The sequence below is a fragment of the Lycium ferocissimum genome, chromosome 12 (assembly GCF_029784015.1).
Source record: "Lycium ferocissimum isolate CSIRO_LF1 chromosome 12, AGI_CSIRO_Lferr_CH_V1, whole genome shotgun sequence".
NCBI lineage: Eukaryota > Viridiplantae > Streptophyta > Magnoliopsida > Solanales > Solanaceae > Lycium > Lycium ferocissimum.
Genome location: NC_081353.1, coordinates 54,854,156 through 54,872,039, shown reverse-complemented (window position 1 = coordinate 54,872,039; position 17,884 = coordinate 54,854,156). Strand labels below are relative to the sequence as shown.

The 17,884-nt window shown below is 35.5% G+C and overlaps 2 protein-coding genes and 1 non-coding gene across 8 annotated transcripts; 2 read left to right on the top strand and 1 right to left on the bottom strand.

The window, feature by feature from the left end:
• Positions 1-2,917: 2,917 nt before the first annotated feature.
• Positions 2,918-2,991, top strand: TRNAR-UCG (transfer RNA arginine (anticodon UCG)). Its single transcript has one exon. It is a non-coding gene; the product is annotated as a tRNA-Arg (tRNA).
• Positions 2,992-7,767: 4,776 nt separating this feature from the next.
• LOC132038962 (trihelix transcription factor ENAP1-like) lies at positions 7,768-9,985 on the top strand. The gene has a single exon (XM_059429469.1). The coding sequence runs from the start codon at positions 8,566-8,568 to the stop codon at positions 9,796-9,798; it is 1,233 nt and encodes a 410-aa protein (XP_059285452.1). The 5' UTR covers positions 7,768-8,565; the 3' UTR covers positions 9,799-9,985.
• A 629-nt stretch (positions 9,986-10,614) lies between these two features.
• Positions 10,615-17,550, bottom strand: LOC132039841 (pentatricopeptide repeat-containing protein At3g16010). 6 transcript variants are annotated; one of them, XM_059430372.1, is made up of 5 exons: positions 17,266-17,550; positions 15,913-16,035; positions 13,522-15,369; positions 13,263-13,450; positions 10,615-11,207 (listed from the first exon to the last, which is right to left on the bottom strand). In XM_059430372.1, the coding sequence occupies exons 2-3, from the start codon at positions 15,986-15,988 to the stop codon at positions 13,532-13,534; spliced, it is 1,914 nt and encodes a 637-aa protein (XP_059286355.1). In that variant the 5' UTR covers positions 15,989-16,035; positions 17,266-17,550; the 3' UTR covers positions 10,615-11,207; positions 13,263-13,450; positions 13,522-13,531. The 6 variants fall into 6 exon arrangements, with proteins under 6 accessions (XP_059286355.1, XP_059286351.1, XP_059286354.1 ...); XM_059430368.1 differs by having other exon boundaries at positions 13,263-13,411; positions 17,266-17,549; XM_059430371.1 differs by lacking the exon at positions 17,266-17,550 and adding an exon at positions 16,752-17,141 and having other exon boundaries at positions 13,263-13,411.
• Positions 17,551-17,884: the final 334 nt, after the last annotated feature.

The window sequence follows — 17,884 nt, the reverse complement described above, 5'->3', positions numbered from 1 at the left end:
TCTGAGACTCAATAGAATAAATAGAATAAACTTGCACTTTTTGGTATCAAAGGCGATAGTCATATTAAGTACTCTTTGAATGTCACTATGAACTATATCAAATAGAGCCTCAGGAATCATAGACATGTATTAAGATAATGCCGGGGTTGTACCATGGCAAGCTAAGGACATTAGTCATTGTAGAGTCTTTAAGAATAGGAACTTTACATACCAACTACTATCCAACGTATAGAAAACTCGAGGGCAATAGCTCAATTCCTTAAAAGTTCTAACATCAAGATGTAATCCAATAAGAATCATGAATCACCTTAACTTATGAATGTAATTACCCCCAAGCTCATATCGTACACCACTTACATCTAAGACATGCCAAAAGAAAAGAAGCGGATAGCTTTACATACCGTCAGAGATCAATCGTGAATCCAAGCTCGCTTCGTCGCTCCTTTAGCCTATTTAATATGAGAGTAACACTATTGTTAATAAACTATGACTTCCCAAACTTATAAATCTGCAACCAATCACATCTTAGTTCATACCTCTTGATTTGTATTTTGATTAGTTAAGAACTTAACTAAATCAAAAAAGATTTCCTCTATATAACTTGCCTAACCCAAACTTCCAATTAATCTCTGATTATCATAATAGTACCAACAACAACGATAACAGAAATAATCATATCAAATCTTTAAATTCCAGCCCATAGACAACTCAATCAACCACCAATAACCTACACGACAACAACCACATCGGCAATAACAACAACACAACAACACGTTTATAATATCCCAACTAACAAAACCATCAACGACAACTATAATCTTCATTAATCCTTTTTGAACTCAAATCATCATCACATAAGAGCATATACCAAAACAGCCCAATATACACTCGTATACAATATTTTTATACACTTCTTTCTCCCAACGTTATGAGCCATATCAATAATAACACGACAACAACATCAAACAATCAAATTCACGACTTTTGGACACTGTCCCACGAGCCCTATACGATAGACACCTTAACGACGACCTTTATGATAACCTCTACAATGATAAGAAGTGATTACTCACCATAAACAATAATGAAACCAGCCCACTTCTTCCCGAGTTTGCTGGAACAAGAAGATTACTTGTAACCCCTTTAATGATCTTGAGATTAATTACAATCACCGAAAAAAAAACACATGTTGCTGCCAACTTTTTGGGTCTTCAAAGAATCCATAAATTGATCAATATTGCTGGCAACGTTTCTCTTCTTCTCCTATATAATTTCCCTTAAATTGAAATTGTTTACATGAATGAAATGAGATTGAAGATGAAGAAGAGGGTGCTGGTACGTTTTGCCCCTTCAACTTAGTCATCTTAACATTAAGCAATTAATATTATACTCCTACTTGGCAGCACCTCAAGGTGGGAGTGCTATCCTTGTGCCACATAAGCCTAATTACAACACATATACATTTTATGGTTAGGCATATATATATATATATATAACGTTAATATTGCTAAATTGCATAAAGTTGATGACTTTGATAAAATGTATATTTCATCAAGTTTATCTCATACTATGGACACGTGTGGACATTTGTCCGAATAACCACTACCCTCTTAATTAATTCTTAATCCCCACTTAATAATCTAATCATGGTTAATTAATCCCAAATCTCCACTAATATTTCCACTAATTGTAATTAATTAGCAAACCGTGCAATTATTAAAATTGAGATTAAAAGTCCTTGTCTCATATCCAAAAATAATCTTGTCCTTGGACTTATGTCGATAACTCACGAGTAATCCGTCGTATAAAAATATGGGATATAACATACAAGACCTAACATAGCGTTCTCTATTAATTTGCTAGCAAGAGATAGATCTTCTCCTACATGAAGACATTGGAACGAAGTTAAGCATATATTGCGATATCTGAAGGGAACTAGTGATATGGGTCTGTTTTATACTAACAAAAGTAGTACAGATCTTGTTAGTTATGCGGATGTGTTATTTATCGATCCACGTAAAGCTCGATCTCAAACAGGCTATCTGTTTACATGCGGAGGTATTGCTATATCATGGCGATCTACAAAACAGTCCATTGTTGCTACTTCTTCAAATCATGCTGAGATATTCGCTATTCATGAAGCAAGTAGAGAATGTGTGTGGTTGAGATCAAATATACATTTCATCGTAGAAAGATGTGGCTTGAAGTGTGATACAAAAATAACCACAAGTATTATATGAAGATAATGTTGCATGCATAGCTCAATTAAAAGGAGGTTTCATAAAAGGAGATAACGCAAGCACATTTCACCAAAGTTATTCTTCACACATGATCTCCAGAAGAATGGTGATATTGATGCGCAACAAATCCGTTCAAGTGACAATCCTGAAAATTTGTTCACCAAATCTTTGCCAACTTCAACTCTTGAGAAGATGATATTCAAGATTGGAATGTGAAGACTCCGACGTCTGAATTTTGGTCTTCGTCAGGGGGAGTGAAATACGTGTTGTACTCTTTTTTCCTTAACCAAGTTTTGTTCCATTGGGGAAGTGTTTGCTCGAAGTTGGATGCCCATCACATGAACTTGGGCACCAAGAATACTTGCCCACCAAGTATGTGTGGCCACCAAGTTGTTAACTCATTTCCACCCACCAAGTTATTAACTTATTTCCTCCTATAAATAGGAGTTCATTTGTAGAAGTTATATATACAATCAATTCCTCTCTATATACTTCTCTCTTGTATATTTACTTTATAGTCTTTATTTTATAACATTGTGTTCTTTATCCACATTTTCAACATGACATAGCCTTGTTACTTGTCGATGTCATACCATTACCGCCTTCGCAGCATATTGCCCACACAAATTATTAACTTCACAAGCCTATTTGTTCTTCAGTTATTGCAGAAGCAAGAAGACCGCATAGCGCAGTGGATTAGCGCGTTTGACTTCGGATCAAAAGGTCGTGGGTTCGACTCCCACTGTGGTCGACTGTGTATAACTCTTTTGTTTCGGATGGTTCTTCTTGCGGGACTTTTTTTTTTTTCTCCTTTATCCGAGCAAATGGGTGTTTCAACTTTCACGATGTGTTCTTTTTTGTCTTCTTGCAATTGCATATTATATGCTCCACTGTTAATGGTACAGTAGCAGTTTTTGCCACTTTTAGTCACGTAGGAGTTGGAAGTAACCATAATTCTATGATGTTGCAGTTCAATTTGTAACACATCAAAATTACCAAGAGTTATACTCCCTTTGTCTCAATTTATGTGGCACAGTTCGAATTTCACGAGTAAAATAGTTTAATTTTGATTGTAAATTTGGACATGAAACCTTTATATTTTTGGAAATAAAAGTTACAAATTTGAAAACTACATAAAAAGTATTACTCCATCCGGTTCAAAAAGTGTCCACTTGACCATTTATACATCCCTTAAGAAAATACTAACTTCTAGGCAGAAATAAATAATTTGACTAAATTGCTCCTAATTAAATAAGTAATTGGTATTTTATCACTTACCACTTAATAAGGGCAAATTTAGAGAAGTAAGGTTAATTCTTTCTTGATTTGGTAAGTGGACTCTCTTTTTGAACCAAAAATAAAGGCTAAGGGTGTGTTCGGTATGGAGGAAAACATTTTCAATTTTCTCGTATTCGTTTGGTCAAAAATTTTGAAAAATATTTTCTTTAGGAAAACAAGTTCTTTAAAAATGAGGAAAATGAATTACTTAATAAAAGTAGGAAAAATAAGTCCACAGAGGCATTCCATCAACCACCCAACCCCCCCCCCCCACCCCTAAAAAAAATTTAATTTTCTCTTTTTTAAAAAGTTTTGAAAAGTTTTTTTTTTTTTGGCACCTCCCCCCACCCCAACCCCCCCGCTCCCCAAAAAAAAATTATTTTGTTTTAAAAAAAAGTTCTTAAAAGTTTTTTTGTTTTTTGCACCCCCACCCCTACCCTTACCCCTTTCCGAATTTTCTACTTCATATATATTTAATTTTACTTTTATAAAAAAAATTATAAAAATGGGAAGTTTGCGTGGTTATATTTGGTATGAGGTAGGGGTGGGGGCAAGTGGGGTGGGTGAAGATGAAGTGTGTTCGAGAGTGGTGATTGGGTGGGGGTGGGATTTGGTTGGGGGTGGGAAGTGGAGGGTGGGTAGTGGGGGTGGGTGTGGTGTGGGGTGGTGGGGTTGAGGTGGGATTGGGGGGCTTAGGTGGGTGTTTTTCAAAAAATGTTTTCTACCAACCAACCGAACATGAAAAAATAAGTAAGAAATTCACTTATTTTCCACTACCCAGCCAAACATGAAAAAATAAGTAAAAATTCACTTATTTTCCAAGAACACATTTTCTAGGAAAGCATTTCCCCTCTGTACCGAACACACCCTAAGTGGACACTCTTTTTGAACCGGAGGGGCTATAAGGCACAATAATTGTCAATTGAAAATATATATTAAGATATATGACAAAATTACAGCAAAAGAAACACTAGTTTGAATCTCGAATCCGAAAGGTGCCACATAAGTTGTGATCTGGAGAGTAAAAAAAAAAAAAAGAAAAAAAAAATTGGGTTCCCACCCGGTGTCCAATACCAACATAAGAGCCCGACTATATCCAGATTGGTCATTCGCACAAATGCCCCTATTTCGGGGTCGTCTTGGAAAAATTACGCTCTATGTCTATTTTTGAAAATATTTACGCTACGTAGCTCATACTTTATGTATAAACACCCGATTTAGCTCCTATTTGTGTATAAACACCTTTTATACACTATTATAAACTTTGTACAAGGTTTATACATTAGTATAATGATTTTCTCCAGGTAAAATGTTGTATAATATTGTATAATATTGCATATTGGGCTACGTGGCGTAAGTATTTTTAAAAGCCGTATATTTTTAAAATATTTCCATTAATTTTTGGCCCTCAAATTTGTGGTTTTTAATTTTGCTTTTATCACTTTAGATTTCGCTCGACATAGTTTAGATTATATCACTCAAGTTATGTCGGACACTACAAAACTTTCAAACTCCACAAAAACCTGCTTTATGTCGAGCGAACTTAATTTGTACATAACTTTTGTCAAGCGAAGAAGTTCAGTTTCCGAAGCTAAATGTTACAGAACTTATACAGAGCGAAATAAGTCTGAATATTTTCATTAAATGAGTAGTAGGGACAAAAAGTAAAGACCACATAAATGAGGGACAAAAATTTAAAACCAGTGCTTTGAAGAGCAATCCCTGCAAAAACTTCTATCCGAACTACGCTAATACTCCCTCACGGTCTCAAATTAAGTATTTTTATGTCCAGAAAAATCAAAACAATTGTTGTTTTGATTTATTTAAAATCAAGATAGAATAGATTACCTTTTTTCTTTTAGTTTTACCCTTTTTGTTACAGGGTAAAAAGTAGTAACTAATAATAGTATTCATTTGTCAATTGTAGGACCTCTCAATAACAACTAATAAAGGAAAATTCGATATATTACATCTTATACTCAATATTTTTCGTAATGAACCTGTTAAAATTTTAAAACCACTAAATGTTAAATGGAGATAATAATACGTGGAGAAAAATATCACATTAAGGCCTTATTTGTTTGCACTTAATGATGATCCTAATCTTATCATTCAAATTTCAGTCATCAATGTGTTTGTGTGTTAGATTTAAATTTTAATCATTAAGTGTGTTTGTTTCTATAATTCTATAATCACTTAATGAATATGGATAGATCTGAATGATTAAGGCCCCGTTTGGACATGATTTGAAACCATGGTTTCAAACCATGTTTGGACATGCAATTGGATATTTTAAGTTGTGTTTTCTCTTATAGACATAAAAACCCCACAAATTGTGAAAACTATCAAAACATTTTCAATTCTTATACAATCTTACCAAATGAGCAAGTCATAGTTCATAACAAAATTAGTACACTACTAGAAGGCCTTTCTAAAAAATAAAGAATCAATTAATCAAACTTTAGTTCAATAAAAACGAAAATTTAATATGAATAGTAATATAACTATTCTTTAATATAATCCTCCCACATAAATTAAAGGTTGGTAGACATAAATAAAAGTTGGTGGAAGTTAATGAGATTGGTAAATAATTGATGGGGGTAATTATTAAAAATATTTACCAACTTATGGGTTTTTTTTTTTTACAACATATAAACTTATGGGTTAAATTTTATATTTAAAAAAGTTGAAACCATGGTTTCAAACCCCAAATCATGCCTTTTTGGATGATTTGGAATTTGAAACCATGAGTGAAAACGCATGTCCAAACGCTGATTTGGAGTCATGGTTTTACACCATGGTTTGAAAACGCATGGCCAAACGCCTATTAAGACTTATGATAATGGCTTAATATCATTAAGTTGCTTATTCAAAGATTTCGACAAAGATGGCTTGTAATTGATACTACTACATCTATTTTCATTGGTAACCGTCGTTGTCGCCTCCCACCATTATTAATTACTACCAACAAGAACCACCATCATTAGCCACAACTAACACACCCGCCGATCACCACAATCATCACCACCAACTACTAACAACAATAACCACAATCAATCACCATTATACGTAGCCAACCAATTCACTACCACCATTAGCTATCACTATAGTTCACCACAACTATTAGGGGTCGTTCGGTAGCTGGTTAGGAGTAAGTTATTTGTGTTTTAAAATCCTGCATAAGTAATATTGTGTTTGGTAGCTAGTTATGAGGCGAGTTATCCATGTATAAAATTAGTACGACGTTCGGTTTGCAGTTTAGAAATCTGCATAACTAACATATTTAAGTTATGAGGGAATCTGTGTAACATTTTATGAAGGGCAAAATGTGGAATAGCTAATACACGAATAACTAAACCCTGCATAACTAATACCTGCATCAATTAATACATAGATTCCTTCATAATCAATTCATGTATTACTAATACTTGCATAACTCTAACCAGCTACCAAACGACCCCTTAGTTGTCACCACCAATTACCACAACCAATAACCACTATTAATCAAAATAGTCAATCACCGTCACCACTAGTTACTACCGAGAACACAACTCACAACCATCACCGAACACAATCCCCAATCAGCATTCACTACCACCATTGCTAATCATCATCACCTTTCAACTGTTATATAATTTTTTAAAAATATTTTATTAATATAGTATTAAATTAATTTATTATTTTACTTAAAGTTCATACTTATAAAATTTTATGTAAAAACAAGTTTTATATATTCAGATGTTGAGAAAACAAATAATCTTATCTATTCAGTATTCAAAATTTAATATAATATCTTAATATTCAGATATGTATTCTGATTTAGACATCTTATTATTACGAGGAGCATTCAAATTCAGACACCTAAATTTTAATAAAAACAAATCAAGCCTAGGTATGTGGTCAAATTTAATTTCCGAATAAAGAGTTTGCTTCAGAAAAAAGAAGAAGAGATTGTTGAAAAAGTTAAGAAAAGAGAAAAAATATTAACAAACCAAATAATGACAACAGGACGGGTTCTTAGACCTGTGCTGTTGTGGGGCCCAATAGACAGGTGAGATGCAGCCGGAAGAAATAATCACACTCTCTGCACTTCAGCAAACTTTGGTGGTTCCACTCCCACCTGATTTTTGCGACTCTCTCTCTCACATCTTTAGATGAACCCTACAAATCTTGGAAATTTTTGGATTTTGTTGTAAACTTTGAATCCTTTTACAACCTCAGATCCTAAAGTAGTTGTCTTTTAGTGTACGTAAGTTTTTTTTTTTTTTTTTTTTTTGTATTTTGTTGGTGATAGGTGTTTGATTTTGCTCTCAAAGTTTACTTTAAGGCAATTTCAAGAACAAGAATCCCTTTTTTAAGGTAAGGGAGTTAAAGGGTATTTGATGTTCTTGTTTTTTAGATGGATTTTGGTTGTTAAGGTGTTTAATTTTGCTCAAAGTTCCCGTCTTTAAGGCAATTTCAAGCACAAGATTCCTTTTTTTGAGGTAAGGGAGTTAAAGGGTATTTTTGTTTTTGTTTTTTAGATGGATTTTGGTTGTTAAGGTGTTTAATTTCGCTCAAAGTTCCCATCTTTAAGGACAAGCCAAAAAGAATTCCTTTCTTGAAGTAAGGGTATTTCTTCTAATTGGCACTTAATCTTCTGAAAATGAGAAGTTCTTGTGTTTTTGATGGATATTTGTTGTTTAGGGGTTTGATTAAGTTTCCAGCTTTAAGGCTATTCAAGCACAAATTTCCCCTTTTATAAGGTAAGGGATTATAGGGTTTTTGTATCAATTGGATTGAATCCGTTGAAAACGAATAATTCTTGTATGGATTTTGGGTTGTTGTAGGCATATTTTCTTGATTTTGATTAATGAATTTTGCTTGTATGTTGGAGAAACTTATTCATCTAGTTGCTAGGAATAAAATGTTAATTTGGGGTTAACAATGGGTCAAATTTGATCAAGAAAACATTGTGCTTAGAATTTGGAATTTTACGTTAGGTTCTCTAATAAGAGGGTAGATATTAGTGTGGTATAGTAGTAGTCTCTTGGTTTCTTGTGCTTCAATGGATGACATTGAGGATAATGGGAGATATCCTCCCAACCCTTATGGAATGAATCAGGGTTATGAGACATCCAACCGCCACAAGCTTCCTGTTCGCGACACTTCTTATTCAAGGCATGTGAACAATCAGTATGTTGAGGAGGCCGATGATGATGACGATGTTGATAACGAAGCAGAAGCAGAAGCAGAAGCAGAAGCAGAAGCAGAAGCAGAAGCAGAAGCAGAGGCAGAAGAAGAAGAAGAAGAAGAAGAAGAAGAAGAAGAAGAAGAGGAAGAAGAAGGAGGAGAAGAAGAAGATGATGATGATGATGGCGATGAAAATGGTGTTCAGCGGATAGGGAAAGATGTGTTTGAGGATGACGATGATGATGATTATGGTGATTCGCAGAGGCATCAAAAGAAGAGGAAGTTAAAGAGCTTGTTATCAAGTTACGAATTTGCACCTCGAGTACCACCACCTCCATCATCTACTACAGCTGCAACCGTTCCAAAGCCTTCGTTTGGCGGGAGGAATCCACTTTCTGATTGGACTGAACACGAGACGTTTATTTTGCTTGATGCATGGGGTACTAGGTTTGTTCGACATGGGAGGAAGAGTCTTCGATTAGAGGAATGGCAAGAAGTTGCAGAGAGAGTATCGCAAGGGTCCAGAATTGAGAGAACGGATACTCAATGTCGTAACCGTTTGGATACTCTGAAAAAGAAATACAAAAAGGAGAAGATGAAGTTTGCGGCGGAGACAGGGAGTAGTACCACTAGTAGTAAATGGGTGTACTTCAAAAAGATGGACATGTTACTATCATCAACTCCTCAGCAAGCGGGTGTTTCATGTGGAATGGACTCTGGAGAGTATGTTTTCGGGAGCCCTAAAGTTTATCTGAATCGTGCTAATGGTTTGGATGAGATGAGGGACAGTCCTGCTAACTCAGGATCTGCTGATTCTGAGGATCTTCCACCAAAAAGATCAAGAAATGTACAATCAGGAGGGAATGGAAATGGAAGTTCTTTCAAACTAATAGCAGATTCTATCCACAAATTTAGTGAGATATATGTGAAGATTGAGAATAGCAAGAGACAGCAAATGCTGGAACTGGAGAAAATGAGGATGGATTTCCACAGAGAATTGGAACTGCAAAAGAGGCAGATTGTGGAGAGAGCTCATGCGGAAATTGCAAGAATTCGTCAAGGAAGCGATGAAGAGAATGACATGTCTGCTGAAAATGTTAGTGGATGATTTAGCCGGACTATCTCTCGACTCGTTGTATGTTGGCTATTTTCCATTGTTGTATTATATCTTGCATGTCATTCTCTCGCAGGTAGGGATGGCAATATGTAAGACAACTTAATGTGGTGTAAGAATGTATTTGACTGTAGTTTCAGCAGCAATAATAACATAATAGAGATCACAAATTCTTCTTTCACTACTGTAGAATATGTCTGTTAACCTGATTCGCTATTATTAAATTATGCTCTACAGCTGTTTTGTGGTTAAGCACTTACTCTCAGTTCAATCAGGAACCATCTGAGTTTTCTCAAGATACGGGAAATAGCATGAAGCAATGCTGGGGAAGCAAGTCAGTGACGAATCCAAGATTTAGAGCCGATGTCAATGAGTTTTGGTCTTTACACACAAGTCATTTTGTTTGAGAGTCGATGTCAATGAGTTCTGGTCTTTATATAGAAGTCTCTTTGTGTTTGTGTATTGTCCGAGCTAAACGCCATAGTGAATATTCACAGGAAAACCAAAGAAAAAAATGGAGGAGCCATCACGTAGCCCAATTCACATTTTAAGCTCATTACTTTTACTGTGCAAACTACCACAAGTAACTTCACTTTTTGGGCAAATAAGCAATGTCTGCCCATTAATTTCCTCACATTTATTGTTAATGACATTCTAAAATTATGCACCTTCCTAGTCCCCTGGGACTTGGTCCATCATCCATATGCTCCAACTGTAGCATGTGTTACTAATTCATCTAAAGGCTGCTGGTGGTTTAATAGAAGCTGCAATTGGAGACATTTCTAAACGTAACCACACACCACCAATGTTTTCATATACAATTGTTACATGTGTTCTCACTATCAAATATATTGCCTTCAATATTCTTTTACATCTATCAGACTTTCTATAGTAAACATAACTTAAGAGTTCCCAAGATTGTTACATTTAAGCATTCCCTGGTGATACCCACACGACATATGATAGCTCTCCTGATGAAGTATAGATAGCCTATCGTCCAAGAGATTTATGGCAATTGGTCAGCTAGTTTTACATTTTCTAGCTCTCCTTCTGAAAGTATAGATAGCCTATGTCCAAGAGATTTATGGCAATTGGTCAGCTCCTCCTACGTTTTCAATCTGCCACGCATCCCAATCGACAATATCTGTATCAATAGTTGAACCTCAAGACGGTTAAGCCCAGCTTCTTCCTCCTTCGGCGAGACTTGTAAAAGACAAGAATAACTTTGGTTTTTAATTGGTTGCTTTCCCCCAGATATTCATGAATTTCAGGATGGTCCCAAGTGCTGCTGGCTTCAAGGGACTATTATAAACTGCATAATGCACATATTATTGCAGCTTGGATGATGAGAAAAATTCTAGACCAGATGCAACAATTACGGCAGCCAACACCAGCGGGATATCCTACAAAAGAAATCTGTCATATTATTTTCTTGATCTGACAACAAAATCAATGGCATTTCCATTTCAGTTTTATACAAATTTCACACAAGGATAACACACCACCAGCATAGATTAGAGAGAACCATGGCAATAAGCCTACATTCAGTATCAGAAGTATGAACTAGGAAACTGCAAGGAACTACACTCTAGTTTGACGAAATTAAATGGACCTTCCTTCTGGTTGAGAATGACAGACACCTCCATGACTGAATAATAGAAGTGGAACAAAATATTGTTGATTGAGAAATATTTTACTAGTTTACAAGTCATTCATCTTTATCTTTTGAACGAATAGACTCTGACTCTATTCGTTGCTCAAGACAGACAGAACTGGAGTAATTCTTGAGTTTGTCAGTTCCAGGTGATAAGCATCTTATACAAGCCAAAGAAACATAGCGCCAAAGACCAGTATAAAACGATACAACCCAGCCACCATGATTTAAACCTGCTCCTCCTTTCTTTAGTCCTCCATTTTGTTTCCTCTCCCTCCACTCTCTTCATCCTCATTTTCATCTTTTCCTCGTGTTTCATTTTCTTTCTTTTTTCCCCTTTCCCACCATTTTTTGTTACAGTACTGTCTTCCTTCATTCTCTATGTGGTCCCTATTCAGTAACAGCCACTACCATTAGCAATGCCAAGTGGTAACTCTTCATGATCTCCCATCATTTATGAACCCCTTTTGTATTTTTGAATTCACTGCCGTTTCTTCCTTTCCACTTGTGGGACTACACTGGGTATGTTGTTGTACTACCGTTTCTTCCTTCCAGAGACCATTGACTTCTCCCAAAGAAGCTCCAAGAGGAGGATGTCTGTGTACACCAAATTTATACCTATTTCGAAAAAATACAGGTGAAACAGTCGAGGTATTCCTTGTATACAGTCGGACATCTCTGAGGTGGTTGGCAATATCTCAAACAAATCTTGATGACATCGTGCACCCTAAACCATGTCAAAACTGGATCCTAGCACATATACTCATCAAATCATTACCTTTTTAAAAAAAAAAAAAAAAAAAAATTCATTAAATTAAAGCAAAGGTATCTGTTAGCTTCTCATATCAGGCAGGTTTTGTCATTTTCTAACCTAGAGAAGGTATGTACAGATGGTCCTGGAATTTAACCCAGATGATAGTACGAACACTCATGTACATATAGGTTTCTTTTTCGACCAAAAAAACCTACAGGACGCTCAGGGAATGGTTGAGAAAAACAATGCCTTTAAGGTAAAGACATAACAAAACTAGACTGTTATACTCATCTTCTTTTATATGTTTGTTTTACAGACTGGATATAGTAGGACAAGACATCCCTGAGCAAATCATCTTTTTCTTTTTTCTTTTTCGGGGTAACTTTCACTAAATAGTACCAAGAAGGTACTGCAAATGTACAAAGAAGATAACAGCTCCACCATTACACATTAGCTCATGCAGTGCAAAAATTCCAACATGGATTCTATACTCTACCTGCCTATCCTTACAAAAAACAAAATGATTTTGTTATAATCTTTTTTAACATATGATATATGTTGCTTTTTCTCAACACAGAAAAGTGTGCCACATAAATTGGGACGGAGGAAGTATCCAGGAGGGCAAAGCAGTGGAATTCTGTAGTGAAAGTATCTGATGCAGAGGACAAGCGAAACCTACCTTCTCTCCATCCCTCCCCTCCAAAGGAAAGATCACTAAGGAATATCTTTATATAAATCCACATCCACATTTTTCCAAAGCAAGTTCTTAGAACAAAGGAGCTACCAACAGGTAGAAGAAACATACAACAACAACAACAACCCAGTGAAATCCCACAACGTGGGGTCTGGGGAGGGTAGAGTGTACGCAGACCTTACTCCTACCAAGGTAGGACGGCTGTTTCCGAAAGACCCTCGGAGGTAGAAGAAACATAGACTAACGGAAATATATAACTAGTTTCACATAATCACAGACAGAATTAGAGATATCTAACATAGAGAGAATCATGAAACAAAAGGAAACTAATCAGGTATCAACTGTCAAAAGCTCACCATCCTTCGTCATTTGTTACAGGGTGCTGCCAAGCTAATTCCACCCAGCGATTTGAGAAAACAGGTGGGAGATGCTGCGTGCATGCTAATATGTGTACTGAACATACCACTTCAAATCCTCAACAGAAAGTGAAAATCCAATCACATATCTGCAGAAGCCAAAGCCAGCAGTAAGAGTAACCAAAATGCTGCGAATATTTGCCACTCAGTTTTATTAGAGCACCGTAAAACCTTACAAAGCTGTGTATATCTACCATACCGAAGCTCTCTCATGAAGTTTGACATGTACCATACTCATCAATATGGCCGACTGCTTCAAGTATTGATGAGTATGTAATAAGATCATATTCAAAACCATCGGCCCTCATCTCTTTCATCAGCCTTGCAGCTTCCTCAAACATGCCAGCACGACTTAGGCAACCAAGAATGGTGTTGTAAGAGACAGCATCAGGTTTATTTGTTGAATGTTTCATCTTTGTAAACATCTCGATCGCTCGCTGTGGATCACTAGTCTTGGCCAAACCATTTAGTATTATGTTAAATGAGTTTAAGTCAGGAGAACAACCATTTTCTTCCATATTACGAAGCATGGAAAAAGCATCATCTAGCATACCTGCCCTCACCAGCCCGGACATGAGTGCATTATATGCATATACATCAGGAGAGCCTCCCAGTTTTTGCATCTCATTGAAAAGATTGACAGCCTCATTCAAACGGCCACATTTCCCAAAGTGCTTTATCATTACAGCATATACCCGAGAACTGCTAGATCCACAACTCTCTTTTAATTCTTGAAACAACTCATTTGCAGCTTCATAGCGTTTTGCTTTTCCAAGACTATTGATCAAGCTGCAATAGGCAGCTGGACAAGGAGGAAAGCACTTCTCATCCATCTCCTCAAGCAAGGCTAACGCCTTTTCAACTCTATTTCTCTTGCAATACCCATCAATAAGTATTGAATAACTAAAAGAGCTTGGAGTGACACCATTTGCTTTCATTCTGTCAAACCAAGATGAAGCCTCGGATACTGGTGCTTTCGACTCAAACAGGGATTTTATAATAGTATTATATGTCACAACATTCGGTTTACAGTTTAATGATTCCATTTCATTAAACAATTTATAAGCATCACCTATACGTCCTCCCCTTCCTAGAAGGTTTATCACATTGTTTATTAACACAACATCCGGCTTACATCCCTCTTTTAGCATGGACACAAATATAGAGTATGCCGCCTCCATTCTACCAGCTTTACCAAGCCCTCTTATCAATTCAGTGTAAGTATACACAGTTGGGGCACAAGCATTCTTCTTCATCTCATTGACTAATGCTAAAGCCATTTCAACCTTACCCAATTTGAAGTAAACTGCTAACAAGGTTGTATATATCTTTGCAGTGGGATGTAAACCATTATCCTTCATTTCATCAAACAACCTAACAGCAGAATCATCACGACCTAGCTTTGCATAGGATGATATAAGAGCACTGTAAGTAACTGTATCAGGGAAACAATTGCCCTCATTACACATTTCACTGTAAAGCTCATGTACTTTTTCATGTTGACCCTCTTGCATCAGCATAAAAATAATGGAATTGTAAGTTGTTGCAGTCGGCTTGCACTTGCGGCCTTTAATCAGGTAAAATATTGATAGTGCTTTGTTTACCATTTTTGCCCTGCCCAAAATTCTTACTGTCTCGGAGAGATCAGCAGGAGTAACGACACATGTACTCCGTGCCATTTCTTTCACCGTCTTCCACATTTCGCCTGTCAGCCCAGCTTCTTCAAGACATCGAATCAAAGCCAGGTAGGTAGTTGAGTCATGTTCAAAGTTCCTCCTTTTGCCAGCCCACTTGAAAAACTGAATTTTCACACTGATCTCCATGTCAATTTTCAAAACCTCTCGAACCAATTCATTATCTACTTTCAGCTGTAGCACCTCCAAGGCCTTTTCAGCATCAGGACCCCACTTAAATATCTTCAGAATCCTGATGAACCTCTCATCCAATATCCTTACAGAGCCCCTTCTTAAGGGTGGTCGCTTCTCTTGGAATCCTTCTGTTTCGGCCTTAGGCCTTGAGATTTCAAACATTTTAACAATTTCACTTTCTGCAACATAAAAGAAATAAAGGGTATTACCATCACTATCTTTGTGCCTTTAGGAAAAAATCAATGTTTTTTACAAAGTTCTACGTGTCATGAAAAATCCCAGCATCTGCATTTGGCACACATAGTAACCTCAAATTTCCTACTACTCCCTCCGTCCCATTTTAGCTGTTATTTTAGCTCAAAAAAGTAGTCCATAAATAATTGTCACTTTAGAAATTCAAGACTAAAGTTGGCAATTGTTTCCAACTATACCCTTAACATTAAAGGAGTTCTTTTTTTAATACTGCTCAATTCTCAAAAAACAAACTGAGTAAACTGTACCTTGTATTTTGTTTTTCTTAATGAGCGTGAAAAGAGATAAAGCGACGGTTACTAGAAAAAAGATACCAAAAGCTGGAATCTAGTAGTACATCTATATTTATGCATCAGTAATATACCGCAATCAATACACAAGCTCTTTCCTGAATTTACAAACAAAATGATCGATAAGTACATTTTGAATACTGAAAATCAATAATATAGTTCAGACGAAGAAATACTGACCTGTCTGCTTAATTCTCTGGCACAAACAAGAAAATGTAGATATACTTCTCCTTGAACAAACTGTTTCTATCATCATTGTAACTTTCAACTTCAAGAAGCAAATATACTGCCCACAATCAGTACCTATAATAATATTCGCTAAAATTCATGAGCACCCAATACGATGTAGAGGAAGATAAGTGCATCTCAGGCTAAAATAGTCGGCGGATGTAAATGTACTACACACTACTCTGACAGAAACAAAAAAGGGGAAATTTTCAAAAATATACAGCCCAACATAAAATATTACGCCACGTATCCATATTTTCAGTTTATACAATATTATACTCCCTCCGGATCAAAAAGAGTATCCACTTAGTCATTTGCACACTCCTAGAAAATACTAACTTCTAGACAAAATAGGTAATTTGACTAAACTGCCTCTAATTAAATAGGTATTGAGATTTGATCGCATAACACTTAATAGGGGCAAATCTGAAAAAATAAAGTTAATTCTTCCTTGATTTGATAAGTGACACTCTTTTTTACACCCCCCCCAAAAAAAAAAAAGCTAAGTGGACACTCTTTTTAATCCGGAGGGAGTATTATACAACATTATACCTGGGGAAAAGCATTATACATAATGTACCAACCTTGTATAAAAGGTTTTTATACACAAATATGGGCTAAACCGGGTAACAAACTCAAAATATAGGCTAAACCTAAGATGTCATGAGCACCCAATTTGACTGGAACTCTATATATAGTCACCCAACACTTTTAACTTTAGCATACAAAAGCAACAAATTACAAGACTTAATTAGCTCAATTCTAACAATATAAGCCTCATAAAGTCTTACTTGAGCATATTCACAAACACCTTATGTGCATATATTAGAGAGCATGTAGAACTAACCCAAAAGGTCAAACAAGCAAGATGTATAAGTATATGTATACTACATACTTATCAAATTCAACGATCAATTTGCACACTTTAATCACAAGAGAAAATTACAGTGGCAGGTATAAAATTAGGCTTGCTATACACTACTCAACAGAAAAAAAAAAGAAAAAAAAAAGGAGAATTACACTTTTGGTCCCTTCAGTTATTACAAAATTACGATTTTGGTCCTTCCAATATATGACTCAACATATTTAACCTTAGTTAATTAGAATGTGTGTTTTTGGTCCATTTACATAGGAAATATGTTATACTTAAGACTATTTTAGAAGTACAATAACCTCAACTTGAACGGTATAATGGTTAATAGTTATAAGAATTTGTGAATATTCAGAGATCAAAAGATCACATTTAAAGTAATTAAAGGTTAAATGTACTGGATCAAATATGATAAGGACTAAATTAGAATTTACCTATAATTGAGGGACCAAAAATGCTATTAGCCCAAAAAATAATGGATGAAGAGATATTTTTTCCACCTGCCTTGAAATTCAGTTTATAGGGCTCTAAAAGTGAGTTGGGATTTCTTTTTTTACTGTGCAGTGATATTTCAGAAAGTGAGAAAGAGATTGGGGTAAAATGAAAAAGTTGAAAGGATTACTAAGAATGAAGAATTGGAATTAATGGAAGCAGTGAGGTTTGAATGCTTAGGTTAGTTGTTACGGCTTGCGGCAATGAATTTGAGGATGAAAATTGGCACAATTGCCGCTTTTTGAATGATTATTAAAGTTGGACAAGTTACATTTGGCCGGTCTGCAAATAATAATTACATTGCTAGTTAAATTTATAAAAAACTATACATCATGTTGTATAATTAATATATATTATGTATTAGTTTAAAAAAAAATTACTGACTATTATTTTGATGAGCAGTTATTCATGTCAATTTTCTTGTTAAATATTAGCCAACTTTTTAAAACTATTCAAAGTTTATCTATTTTAAATGTGAAAATAAAATTAGATAAAAATATAACTACATTGTAGCTAAACCACAAAATTAGAGTTTGAGATGTGCAATTCAAATTTCAGGAA